Genomic DNA, 14,319 nt, shown 5'->3' with positions numbered 1-14,319 from the left:
GAAATACATAGGAAATAAATTGGTAAATTTACTTTCATGTTAAGAAAGAAACACCAGAGCATGGGAGGCAGTCTTGAAAGCAAATTGAACGCATGACATAAATGAAAGTAAATGAAAGGCGCAAAGCGTTAGCATGAGCAAGCCGTTTATATCTGGTTCGTTCCCCTGGTTATGCGCAACATCTCGAGCTTATTCTATTTTGCAGCACATTTACATTCGTCATGCCACACTTATCTAAATTAAGATACCTCCGCTCACGATTAAGTGCGCTATGAACGTGTACCTGAAACAGCCACGCAAGTGCGGACAATTGCGGTGACAAACCTGCAAGCATAGAAGGAAATATACAAAATCCCCGTATTTAGGGCACACAAATGCGTATTCTGTGCGGTGAGTCGCTCAAGTATTATCTTGCAGTGACATGGTATTTTATAGGACCGTAATTATTGCAATGTTGGCTAATAGCGACCAAAACATCACACCCATAGCAGACGCCCGCCGCTTTGGCGCAGCTTCCACAGCGGAGAAAGCCCAAGAGTCCAGCACAGAAGCGCCGCGGCATGGCAGTTCCCCGGAAACATTTCACGCTCCTCCATGCATTCGCGCGGAGCTTTGGCCACTCTCCCAGTATTCTAGGTCACTGTACTGCTGCTGCTGCTGCTTCAAGCCGGCACACATGACGTCATGGCGGTAGGCGCGCAACGCCGCGCTTGCCGGCGTGCAGCCGCGGCGAGCTCAGAATCATCCAAAAATACAGCCATCCGTAAAAAAAATATGGAAAATAAACACTGCGTATCAAAACAGTCGCGTCTTCCGAGAGGACTTTCGATGTTTCCCTCATCTTTGTCATATTTTTGTTCAGTATCTCTTTAAACCCACAGCGAGGCTTCGCTTCTTTATAGTGAAATAATTATACGGCTAATGAGGCGGGAAATGCGACGTTTGCCTGACAAGACGATGCTCGAAAAAAGGCTAGGAACCCTAGACCTTTGGTGAGAGTCGAAGCTACACCCTTTGGTGTTAACTACGGCAAGGTTATTTAAACCACAGCTAATTACGTTGGAGGTAATTAAGACACTCGAACCTATATACGACCTATGTATATATATATATATATGCGTTTGGGCGTCCAGAGTGACACGCCTACAGCTGCGCGCCAGGCTCCAAAAAGCTGCCACTCAGACTGAACGCTATCTCCGAAATCAAGGCCTGGAGATTTCATCTGACAAATGTGCACTTGTGGCATTTACGCGTAAGCCTATGACGCATTACGGTGTGTTAATCAATGGTCAGATGATAACCATTTGTACGGTCATATAAATTCCTGGGTGTCATAATTGACAGAGACGTTTCATGGAGCCCCATGTATTGTACATGAAAAACCGGTTGACAGGCGTCTGTGACCTTTTGAAATTCTTCGCTGGAAAGACGGGGGGAATGTCGACAAGCGCTATGCTTCGATTATATAGAGTACTTTTTCTCAGCTTCTTGCAGTACAGCTTGCCAGCATTGACTAACGCAAGTACAACAAGCCTACGTACTATACAAAGTGTGCAGGCCCAGGCGCTCCGGATTTGTCTAGGTCTTCCTCGAAGTGCGTCAACGGCGGCAACTATTGCAATCGCCAGAGACCACCTCATAAAGACCCACATCGCAGTTGAAGCAATAAGAATGCACGTAAGGCACCTTGCACGGACTCCTTGCCACCATCTAGCCTCTCTACCTGCGGAGAGACCACACGCCTCGTTCTGCCGAACGGTATCCGCACATCGTGAGGCTATAACATCTTGCTTCACACCTGCCGCGAGACCTACCACTCCTCCTTGGTGCCTCATTCAGCCAACGATCATCCTGACAGTACCTGGCGTCCGGAAAAAGCAGATATGTCATCGCCGGCTCTTAAACAGCTTACCTTACTCCTATTATACGAAAAGTACCGGAATTACACCCACATATCCACCGACGGTTCCGTCTTGCAGAACAGCTCTACCGCCGCTGTCGTTATTCCAGAAAAAGCCACCACTATCAAGATGAAAACATCTCACTTGACAACGTCGACGGCAGCAGAACTGGCAGCGCTTCGAGTCGCACTACATTTTATTAATGATGAGCCAGCACACAAATGGTCCGTTTTCTGCGACTCGAAGACGGCACTGCAGAGTTTACTGTCAGCCTTACGGCGCGGTCCACAGGAACAACTGGTTTTCGAAATCACAGAGGCCATACACCACCTGACTGAAAAAGGACACGAAATAATCTTTCAGTGGCTGCCAAGTCACTGTGGAATTATTGGCAATGAACGTGCCTATCAAGCTGCTCGTTCAGCTCATGAACAAGACAACCGCCTATCGATCCCGCTGTCTAGGACAGATGCTGCAAGGATGCTCCGCCTGCTTGCACGCCAATGCACTTCATCAGACTGGAATAAACCACATTTTATGCACGCCCTATTATACACCTTGGATCCAACCTTAAGCCTTAGACTTCCAACAAGACTTCCCCGAAGAGATGCGACCCTTCTGTGTAGGCTATGGTTGGGCGTCGCGTTCACCAATGCCTACGCGTTCCGCATAGGGATGGCCGACAGTGCAGCATGTGACAATTGTGGAGACGCGGAAACGATTCGTCATGTTCTTTGTCAGCGCCCACAATACAGTGTGCAGAAACAATCGCTCTCCGTCGTGCTGAACCAGTTGGATGACCAGCCGTTATCGGAAGAAACAATTCTGCAACATCGATGCTACTCAACATCGCATCAGAAGGCCGTGCAAGCGCTCCTGCGGTTCCTGAAGTCCACTGGCCTGTGTGAACGTCTGTGATTGGAACGCCTCCTTTGTTACCAATGCCTGTGTTTTTTGTTGTATTTTTTTTGTTTTTTTTTCGCTCTCTCTCTCTCTCTTTGCACTCTCTCCAACCCCTTTATCCCCCACACCAGTGTAGGGTAGCAAACCGGAAACTGACTTCTGGTTAACCTCCCTGCCTTTCCTCTCTCGCTTGCTCTCTCTATATATACGACCTATGATGGAATCGGAACCTCGAAATTTGGTGGGAGCCGTACCCACGCCCTTTGGTCAAATAAGGCGAATTAAGGCGCGGTTCATTAAGGTACAGTTATTAAAGGCACTCCAACTCACGACCTTTGTTGGGAGTTGAACCCTCAACGTTTAGTGGGAGTCAAACTAACGACCTTCCGTTGTGCGCACCTGATGACGAACACCTTTGGTGATGGGACGTCACTGCGCTCCTGCTGACGTGGCCGTAAGGGCCACGTGACTCCACCAGCGGTGCCATGCACAGGACGTCGCCGTGCTTCTAAGTGCCCCTTGAACTTTTCGGACACCTGCGGCAACTCCTGAGGCCTTAGTGAGCACTCACTTTATTAGAGCGAAGCTGTTTACCTCTAGCCCTGTATGCATCCCCAGCATGCATTCCCAAGGGGGAGTACACTGGCCGGCTTACGTCTGAATCAAAGCGCGCGGAAAGGAATGCGTGGGCCGATCCCGGAGATACTGAAATACCGGGCCGACCCGCAGTGGAGGTGAAGCAGCCGTCAAGCACTCGACCAAATTCCAAAAATAAGTTAATATCTTGGGTCCAAATGAAACACCATAAATTCGGCGTTGTAAGAGAAACACTATATATGTAAGATAGTGCACTTAGTGTAGCAAGTTGGCCTTCATGCGCTTTATTTGTTTTAAATCCTGTTTGACGTAACTACTGAATTTACTGGGCAAGTGGCGCTTTTCAATGAACGACTTTCACGCCAACGATTTAGCGAGCTGCGCCATCAATGCACTGGACATCCGTTGCTGCTTAAGGAACATATCGCCTACTTGGGCCACTTAATACATGCAACTGGGCGTGCGGAGAGAGAGGCAACAATTGTCAGGGTTCAGAGGGACCGGTGTGCCAATCTTCTTGTTTCGGAGGCCACGCCCCAGCCGACTTCTCAGCTACATCGCCATATAGCGCAGCGTGTCAGGAAAGACGCACGAGAGAGGAGCCTGGTTGCCCCATTAGAGTACGGCCACGCTAGCGGCAAAAACACGCGGCAAAAACGCGCGTCAACAACGCGCGGCAACGTGTCATGCCGCGCGCGGCAAAAGCGGCAGGAATCGGGTGTTTTGCAGCGTGCCGCGAAATTTGGGTTCGAGACCCATTTCTGCGGCAAGTGCCGCGTGCCGCGAGATGAATGACCAATCAAGAGCATCGATGCTGACGTCATGGATCCGTGGCAGCCGGAACGCCGCCGAATCGACGATCGTCGTCTCTCGCGGTTATAAGGAGGGATTAGTGGACGCTGTCCGATCGTGCCCTTTCCGCTCACGGTGATTGCGCGTTCCGAGAGCGCGCGAGATCTTATCGCGCTGCCGCGCGGTGAGCAGCGCTTGCCACGGTGGCCTCGCGGCAAGGCGCTGACGCGCGGCAACTTGCCGCTCGCGGCATGACGCGCGCGTTTTTTGCCGCTAGCGTGGCCGTACCCTCACGCGTTTCTCAGCGCTCGCATACATAGGCGAGCCCTGCATTACGGATGCAACGCGCACACTTTGCGGCGGCTCTGCTGGATGGCGCTGAGTATTCTTACGGAGGCACGGAACGAGAGACCCGCTGCAGTACAGACCTCCCACAACTTTAGACTGTTAGTGATGATGTTTTTCTGCAATCGCAATTATATAGACACTCCAGCCGCACTTCAGCCGTCGGCGTCGCTGTTACCTTGAGGTTACACATAAAATCCACAGGCGATTAAATCATCGCTGCGCCCCGCAGGCTCTGTGGGAGTTAAAAGCGCAGCCTTCCCGTCGCGCACAACGCTCCGGAGGGAGGGTAGGGAGAGGGGGGGGGGCGCATTTTACTTCGGCTCCGCGTAAGCGACCGTGCGGGCCTACCGGGCCACAAGGCTCCGGGGGAGGGGTAGGCAGGCTGGAGGTCGCATACTACGCCGCCTTCTGGAGCGAGCGCAGAGTCCTTCCTACCGGCGCTCTGTTTTGTCGGCTTAGTTCGCGTTGATGCAAGCTTCGGGACGAAGGTCAATTAGCTCGCTGCTGCTGCCGCGCTTACTCACTACAGCGTTTGACAGCGAGTTTCCCCGGTCATTGACTGAGATGCGTTCATGTTTACTGGTCCGCACGTGACACAATGCTTGTTAATTTTGTTAGTATGCTTATGTTCAAAAGTTTATACAGCCGATAACACTGATATCCATTATTCATACAGATCTCCACTAGTTCCCTATCGGAATCGATGGTTCGCCTTTAGGGTGAAACTGCGACTATTTAGTCCACTGAAGCCCGGGCTATACCTATTGATCCACGATGGTGTCAAAGAAGTTCGTGATGAGTGACACACGCCCAGTGGCACAACCTAGTGTCCCAAGTTGGTGTCAAATAGGTTTAATAAAGAGTGGCACATTCATTCAGCCACTTACCCAGAGACCCAAGTTGGCGTGAAAAAGTCTCATTGAAGAGTGTCACCTACTTAGCGTCACTTAGTGACCCAAGCTGATCCGACAGGTCATTTCCAACTCTGTTCCTTCAGCTCAGCAGACCGATGCCTCGAACCCTTCGACCATGATCTACCTAGTTACTGAAGCCTTATTTACTACATGAGATTCAAGCCGAAAACATTAGCTTTGTGAATCCGGCCATTGAATCCAGATAGCATCGTCATATATTAAAAAATGGCACAAGTAACTGAGCAGCGATCACTCCGTGATGAGATACATGATTAATGTACAAAATCACCGCACAAAATAATTTTTATTAAAGATAACGCAATATTCACTAACTGCACATGAGAATATCTTATTGCAGGCAAAACCTCGTTGTTATTTTCTGGGCGAATGCCACTTCGAGCAGGTTTTTTTTTTCGTAAACCACGTTTCTTCCCAACCAGCAGAATTTTACAATTGCGCCATGAAGTGCACATTCTCAATGCATTTATAGATGTTCCTGATAAGCAGACGCAATGAACGCACGAACATATTGTAGATCAATGACTCAATACAACGGGATTCGTCGACAAGAGCCTCTGAATATTGAAAATGGGTGATTCGCGAATAGTAAAGTGCATTGTTCAAGTTTTATGGCAGTGCCTGATATTAGAATGGCTGCGAATATTATTGCTGTATGTTACGTGATCGGGGAGTGACAGTGCGCAAAATCAGTGGTGTACACAAAAGGAGCGGGGCGGCGAAGAAAGCGACTATTAATGACCTTATACGATGGTTGACGTAGAAGAAAAGTTAAAAGAAGAAGAGGGTTGAGAGATACCATGGGGCGGCATGGTGGTGCTCGAACTCAAGTGAGCACAGGAGAAATCAGCGTCCTCCAGGAGCGGTAGTGAGCTGTCGCACCGTGAGCCCGAGATTCCAGACTCCTACCGGCAGAACCTGGACTTCCCAACCGCCTGGGTGTCTACACGAGGCACGAGCGGCTGGCACGTACCGGCACAGGCTAGCGAACATCGCCGCACATCATCTACTCGCCCACGCAGCCGTAGTTCCAGCAAATCAATACGCACGGGCACCCGCAATGAAACATCAACTACAACGTCTGGCGTTTGCTAGTACTACCACCGTTTTGGATACGACGCTCGTCACTGTCGGCGTCGCTGCGCTTGGCAGGGAAACAGGCCGGCCGACCTCTAACGGCGACGAGTGGTCCGGCCCAACACACAAGTCGTCTTTTCTACGTGAAGGACAGAGTTACGGGACAACGGTTCTTAGTCGGCACAGGAGCGGACGTCAGAAAATTCCCCGCCCACCACTCCGACCAAAAAGCGACACCTGTGTCGTTTTGGCAAGCCATCAACGGCACCAGGATTCCAATTTTCTCGTCACGCTCTGTCATGCTGGCCTAGGTCTTCGACGAGTGTTCTGCTGGATTTTCCTGGTTGCAGATGTCCGTCGTGCATTAGTTGGAGCAGACGTTTTGCACAACTACGGACTCCTTGCCGACGTCCAACGACGCTTCTCATCGACTCCGTGACCCAGCTATCCGTTCGTGGTTACCCATAATCAGGCACATCGCCGATCACGCCTATTTCTGCCATGTTAGACGAACCATTCGCCGCACTCCTGCCGGACTGGACGCAACCGGTGCAACATGACGTGTGCCATCACATCGTCACCTCCGGCCCACCAGTCTATTTCCGACCCCGGCGGTTGTCACCGAAGAAATTCAGGATCGCGCGCGCGGAGTTCGAACATATACTGCAACTTGACATCATCCGTCCTTCCTCAAGTAATTGGGCATCACCACTTCACATGGCGTCTAAGAAGACTGGAGAATGGCGCCGATGCGGTTATTACCGGGCACTAAACAATGTTACAGTTCCTGATCGCTACCCTCTTCCGAACATTCAGGACTTCACGGTAGCGATCTTTTCTGAGATCGATCTCATTCGCGCCTATCATCAACTACCGGTCGCTCAAGAAGAGATTCCCAAGACCGCCATCACCACACCCTTCGGTCTTTTTGAATTTCTCCGCATGCCTTTCGGCTTACAGAACGCGGGCCAATTGTTTCAGCGTTTCATCGATTCCGTCACCTGATGCCTGCCTTTCGTTTTTGCATACACTGACGTCCTTCTCTTCGCAAGCTCTTCCGCAAAACATTTTCACCACTTGCGGTTGTTGTTTTCACGCCTTGCCAGGAAGGAATTGTCATCAACGCCAGCAAGAGCGAATTCGGTCAACTCGAACTCCAGTTCCTTGGTCATATTGTCGACGCTAAGGGCATTCGACCACTGCCGTCAAGATTCGCGTCATCGAAGACCTTCCCCGACCAACCACACTCACCAAGCTCCGCCAATTTCTCGGATTCGTCAATTTCTACCGCCGATTTATCCCCAATTGCGCACGACGTATGACTCCCGTAGACGCTCTACTGGTGAACAAACGTAAACAAGTGCTTCAGTAGAATGAAGAGGGCACCGATGCTTTCACAGGAGTCAAGTCTGCCCTCGCCGACGCCACGCTGCTTAGACACCCAAAGCCAGACGCGCCCACTGCCATCATGACCAACTCTTCAAACACCGACATTGGTGTCGTTCTGCAGCAATTCATCGACAATGCGGGGCCAATGTCTAGGCGTGGCATCCACTCGCCATTCTCTCCAAGAAACTGAAGCCTGCGCAGTCCCGCTACAGCGTGTTCGACCGTGAATTACTCAGAGTTTACCTGGCTATCTGACATTTTCGCCATTTCCTAGAAGGCCGTGCATTTACTGTCTTGACACACCACAAGCCCCTTGGCACGCAATGAACCGCTCGGCGTCCTGTTACTCGCCCCGCAAGAGTCGACACCTTCCCTACATCTCAGAGTTTACAACAACGTTCTGCCACATCAAGGGCAGCGACAACGTTCCAGCCGACGTTCTGAAAAATTAAATTATGGGGTTTTACGTGCCAAAACCAGTTCTGATTATGAGGCACGCCGTAGTGGGGGACTCCGGAAATGTCGACCACCTGGGGTTCTTTAACGTGCACCTAAATCTAAGTACACGGGTGTTTTCGCATTTCGCCCCCATCGAAATGCGGCCGCCGTGGCCGGGATTCGATCCCGCGACCTCGTGCTCAGCAGCCCAACACCATAGCCACTGAGCAACCACGGCGGGCCGACGTTCTGAGTCGCGTCAATCGTGTCGGTGGTGCGCTGCCAATTTGGGGGCAGCGCAGCACCGACAAAAAGACCAAGGCGCTAGCTCGTGAACAAGACTGTCGTCGTCTTTTTCTGGGAGCAAGTGACACAAGCGCATGGAATTACCCCTCCACCCAGAATAGTATCGACTCTATGCTAAACAAAACATGGACGGGCAGAAAGACTTGTCCCAGGAGAAACGTAATGGTCTGGAAACCACGACTATTATAGTGTGCGATATGGTTTTAACCGGCACTACGTGCACAATGTAGGACCGCGGTTGTCGGCATCGTGCTGGCTGGGTGCCGTCCGGAAGAACTTCATAATTGAGGTCACTTAGTCGCCGAAGCACTTTCTAAGGGCTGAAGTACCGACTGAGAAGTTTTTCCGAAAGGCCTTTACGGCGGACGGGGGTACAAACTACCACTTGGTAACCCGGTTGGAACTCAACTTGCCGGTCTAGGAGGTTGTAGTGTCGCGCGTCAATACACTGCTGTTTCATGATGTTCATGCGAGCCAGTTGGCGTGCTTCCTCGGCACGTTGCACGAAACGCTCAGTGTCTTCATCAAGATTTTCAGAATGGTCACATGGTAACATGGCTTCTAACATCGTCTGCACTTCACGACCGTAAACAAGAGCAAACGGCGTGAAGCGTGTGGTCTCTTGCGTAGCGGTGTTGTACGCAAATGTGACGTACGGTAGTGCGCCGTCTATGTACATCGCTGTACGTCTATGTACATTGACAGCATGTCGGTCATTGTTTTGTTAAGCCTTTCGGTCAAGCCATTTGCTTGAGGCTGATAGGCAGTCGTCTTTCGGTGCCTGGTGTAACTCAGCTGAAAAACTTCTTCAATCAGCCTTGCCGTAAAGGCCGCTCCTCGATCTGGGATGACACAGGATGGGGCGCCATGACGTAGTACGATGTTCTGTACGAAAAACTGTGCAACCTCAGAAGCTGTGCCTTGAGGAAGAGCCTTTGTTTCAGCATAGCGGGTTAAGTAGTTTGTGGCGATGATTATCCACTTGTTTCCGGAAGTAGACAACGGAAACGGGCCCAGGAGCTCAATGCCGACTTGATCGAAGGGCCCTCGAGGCGGCTCGATAGGATTCAGCAATCCCGCAGGCTTCACATTCGGCGACTTTCGGCGTTGGCATTCACGGCAGTCTTGGACGTATTGTTTACCACAAGTGGCCTGTTTCGGCCAGTAGTACGATTTCAGTACCCTGGCAAGGGTTCGACTGAAACCCAAGTGGCCAGACGCAGGCCCATCGTGGCATGCGAACAGGATTTCGTCACGAAGCTCTGCGGGTATGACCGAAAGAAAGGTGTTGTTGTTGGCAGCGGAATTCTTTTTGTATAGGACGGCCCTGTCGTAAACAAAACGACAACAAACCGCGAGCAATTTGTGGGGGCAGAGTGACGTTCCAGCCTTCTAGATGTTCAATTATAGGGCACAATTCATAGTCTGCTCGCTGCCATGTCGATACGTCTGCCCCGCTTATGGCGCCGAGAAAAGTGCTGTCGTCTTCAAGTGCGCGCGACAATGTGTCGGCATCGTCGTGTGTGCGGCCTGACCTGTACACGATGGTCACGTCGTATTCCTGCAGGCGCAGGCTCCACCGTGCCAGTCGTCCAGAAGGGTCTCTTAGGTATGCCAGCCAGCATAAGGAGTGATGATCCGTCACGACCTTGAATGGGAGGCCATAGAGGCAAGGTTGAAACTTGGCAAGTGCCCATACGACGGCAAGATACTCTTTCTCCGTGGTAGTATAATTGGACTCTGGTCGTGATGGCGTGCGACTGGCGTAAGCTTTGACCCTTTCGTCGTTCTCCTGCCGCTGCACGAGCACCGCACCCAGACCGATGTTACTGGCGTTGGTATGAATTTCTGTTTCGGCGTCTTCGTCGAAATGTCCAAGAACCAGGGGCGATGCCAGGCGATGTCCAAGCTCGGCGAAAGCTGCTTCTTGTTCAGAGCTCCAGATGACCGGGGAGTCGTCTCTAGTGAGACGAGTAAGGGGTTACGCAATTTTAGAAAAATTGCGTATAAAGCGCCGGTGGTATGCGCACAATACCAGGAAGCGTCGAACGCTTTTGTTGTCTGTGGCAAAGCAGCTACAGTGGCAGTTTTCTCGGGATCGGGACGGACGCCTTCCGCGCTCACGACATGCCCAAGAAACTTCAATTCTTCATAACCGAAGTGACATTTCTGAGGCTTTAACGTGAGGTTAGCCGATCGGATTGCCTCGAGCACTTGCCGTAGTCGCTTAAGATGTCCGGAGAAGCTGCCTGAAAATACGACCACATCATCGAGGTAGACGACACAGGTTTGCCATTTTAGGTCAGCGATCACCGTGTCCATAATCCGTTGGAAGGTTGCCGTAACAGAGCACATCCCGAACGTAAGTGCTCGGAGCTCGTAAAGTCCATCCGGAGTGACAAAGGCTGTTTTCTTCCGGTCACGCTCGTCTACCTCAATTTGCCAGTACCCACTTTTCAAGTCAAGTGAGGAAAAATACTTGGCTCGCCGTAGCCGATCAAGAGAGTCATCTATGCGCGGCAACGGATAAACATCCTTCCTTGTGACGTTGTTGAGATTTCTGTAATCAACACAGAAGATTCTTAACAAAACATCGCTTTATGCATTGAATCACAAAATTAACTGGAACGCCAATGCATTTCTCCACAAAGTTCGGGAATTATTATCTCGAAACTGGTGTCATCAGGAGAATTTGTTTCAAGTGGATCCGCCTTGCGAACTGTACGGCTACAATTTGTAAATTGCAATATGGGCCATCAGGTTATTAGTTAAAAACCTAATTAGTGAATTTTTGTTAATTAGTCGATTATGCATTTCATTTTTTTGTGCAAGTAATGTCCACCTCTTCGAGTACACCAGCTCACGAACTATAATTGAGCTATCTGGCGCAGGCAAGCTTAAATAAATTTTGAAATAGTTCGCTGAAACACCCTGTATAACGACACGTTCTCGGTGATTTCGGGTAAAACAAACCTGGTGGAATGCAGGTTATAAATGAGCAACTCCGATCCAATTCACACTCCACAATACCTTCTACCATTTGCCATGAAAGAACTCGTTAAAAAGAAGGTTAGGGTTGTAGAACGTTCCGAGTCACTGTATAATTTCCCTCTCGTTCTAGTTCAAAAGCCCGACAAGGGCTCAGAGCATGCATAGATTTTCGACGCAAAAATCATATTCTAATTTCTGACACAGAACCTATACCCAGAACGGATCTCTCGTTTGCCGAAGTGGAACGAAAAGGTTGTTTTCCAATTTTTGTTTAACCAAAGGATATTGGCAGGTACCACTCGAAAGCGAGTCGCAGCATAAGACTGATTTTTCAACCCAATCTGGGCATTATAATTTCCTCTATATGTCTTTCGGCCTCAAGACCACATCCACTGTATTCACTCGTCCGATGACATCGCTGCTACTCAAAATCCCAAACGTTGTTCATTACATACACGACATGCCGGTCGCTGCCACAACAGGGGAAGAGCATCTAGCAACGTTCGAACAATTGTTTTCCAGGGTACGAGAAGCTGGATTGAAGATCAAACCGCAGAAATCTAAAGTGGCCATGACCGCCGTCATCTTTTTGGGCCACCGATTGGGAGACGGCACCAACCGACCACTAAAAAGCACAATCCAGAAAATGGCTGGCGCGCGTAAGTCTGAGACAAAGAAGTAACTTCGCTCATTCTTTGGGTTTGCGGGTGAATACCGCGACCTAATACCCCGCTCTGTGGAAAAAGCACAGCCCCTTACCGAGATGACGAAGAAGATGGAAAAGAAGAAAACGACGCAGAACAGGGAAAGAGAATAAGTGTTTTGAGGCAACAACAACAACAACAAGTGTTTGAATCACTCAAGAAGGCGTTATTCTCTGGACCAATTGTAAAAGCCCCTCACCTCGAAAGAGAATTTGTGCTCCAATCCCACGCTTCAGGTTCCTGTATTGATGCTATTCTCATGCAAGACCGTGATGGTTTCCTCCACCCTGTGTCGTATGCCAGCCGTCAACTTCACCCTTGCGAAAAGAGATGCTTCGCAATCGAGCGGGAATTTTTGGCGTTAGTTTGGGTGATAGAAAAAATTCACGTTTTTCTCTGTGGAACCTCATTTGTGGTACAACCCGATCACCAGCCATTACAGTATCTCTTCAGAGAGAAATAATTGAACAGCAGAGTGTTGCGCTGGAGCATTGCAGTACAAGAATATTTGTTTACGGTAGAGCACAATAAAGGCTCCGAAAGTGATGGTGCGAATATATGAGTCGGTTATAAACATGAAATATATAGAATTTGCCTTGTGACAACTTGCCTCTGGAGTTTTTTTTTTCTGTGTCTGGTTTTGGTAACAGTGTTCCGTTTGTGGCCAACGCCAGCCTAAGTACCTTGTCGCGCATTGATAACTAATGGAGAAGCCAAGAAGGCAACGACGGAGAAACCGTGCGCGCGAAATCTCCCACATTGTCGGAACAAAATGCAAAGAAGAAAGCGACCTTTAAGGACCTTACACGATGGTTAATGTAGAAGAAAAGTAAGGAAGAAGTAGAGGGGATTGAGAGACCCTTGGACGGCGTGGTTGTGCTTGTACGCAAGTGAGCGCCGGAGACATCAGATTCCGCCAGGAGCGGGAGTGACCCACCGGGCCGTGAGCCCTGCACAACGTAGACAGCGAAACCGCCTGAGGCCATTACAAGGTGCCACCTCGTGACTACCTGGAGGTCGCTCATAGAGCGACCAGTATATTCCGTTCACGACGGCTCGGTGTTCATTTGTGCGACCATGTGCCCGAACTGTTGGTGAGCCGCACACCGCTCTCTTTCAACTGTCCTTGTGTATTAGGACTCTTCCAGCAACTGTAGAGTTTGAAGGGGAGTGACCTTTTGACTTTATTATTTGATGTCTTGCTTTAGTTAATGAGAACTGTGGTTATTACAAGGAGTGCAGTGTGCAGACTTTATGTCTGTTTTTGTGTGCGTTTTCTTTCCTCTTTTTACATGCAAACAAATATTCTTCCTTCACTTATGAAATCAAACGCTCTTATCCTTTATTTGAGTAGATATTATTCCAAGCAGCTTTTCTTATACGAAATCTGAAAATCATCAATACACTTATTGTTTAACATGTTCCTATGTCTTTAAACATTCACTTGTAGGAGAAATATTGCGTTTGTGAGATGCATTCCTGTTCTAGGTTTGCAGTTTATGGTACGTAATCTTGCCATAGTGCGGAACAATTGCGCAAATTACGCCAGGACTAGATTGTACTGTTGATTCTTGTTTTTTAAAAATCTTTTTTCAGATGACGTTGGCAGTGGACAAGCTGATAACAGTGTCAGGGCAATATATGTGAAAAAGGTATGTGCTAATGTTGTGCTTCTTTTTATGGCTGTGGTACAACGCAGAAGTCGAGCAAATGTAAAAAATACGTAAATAGTATAGGGTTTGGCCAATATTTTATTTTTTGAGAGGGCGCCACACAGTGCCTCCCCAGAACAGCGCATGAAAATACGAGCTACGGCGAAACGATACCAACTCCTCGGCGCTTTGCATGTTGGCGGAGGTAACACCCATGGTGGAAGGTTAGAACTAGGAGACAGCGCAGCGAAATAAATCTAAGCCAGAAACATTGGCTCGGCAACTTTCC

General features: G+C 49.5%; 1 protein-coding gene across 4 annotated transcripts in view; it reads left to right on the top strand.

Moving 5' to 3' along the window:
• LOC119454432 (uncharacterized) overlaps positions 1 to 14,319 on the top strand; it is an 86,899-nt gene that overhangs the window by 36,418 nt on the left and 36,162 nt on the right. For all 4 annotated transcript variants that reach the window (XR_007467312.1, XM_049668472.1, XM_049668471.1 and 1 more), the window contains exon 3: positions 13,975 to 14,030. Coding sequence is in view for 3 of the 4 variants with exons in the window: in XM_049668472.1 (XP_049524429.1) it covers positions 13,975 to 14,030 (56 nt within the window). In the remaining variant the exon portion in view is untranslated. The remainder of the gene's footprint in view (positions 1 to 13,974; positions 14,031 to 14,319) is intronic.

This window comes from Dermacentor silvarum, chromosome 5 (genome assembly GCF_013339745.2).
Source record: "Dermacentor silvarum isolate Dsil-2018 chromosome 5, BIME_Dsil_1.4, whole genome shotgun sequence".
Lineage (NCBI taxonomy): Eukaryota > Metazoa > Arthropoda > Arachnida > Ixodida > Ixodidae > Dermacentor > Dermacentor silvarum.
The sequence above is the reverse complement of the archived record's forward strand: the minus strand, read 5'-3'. Positions and strand labels throughout refer to the sequence as shown.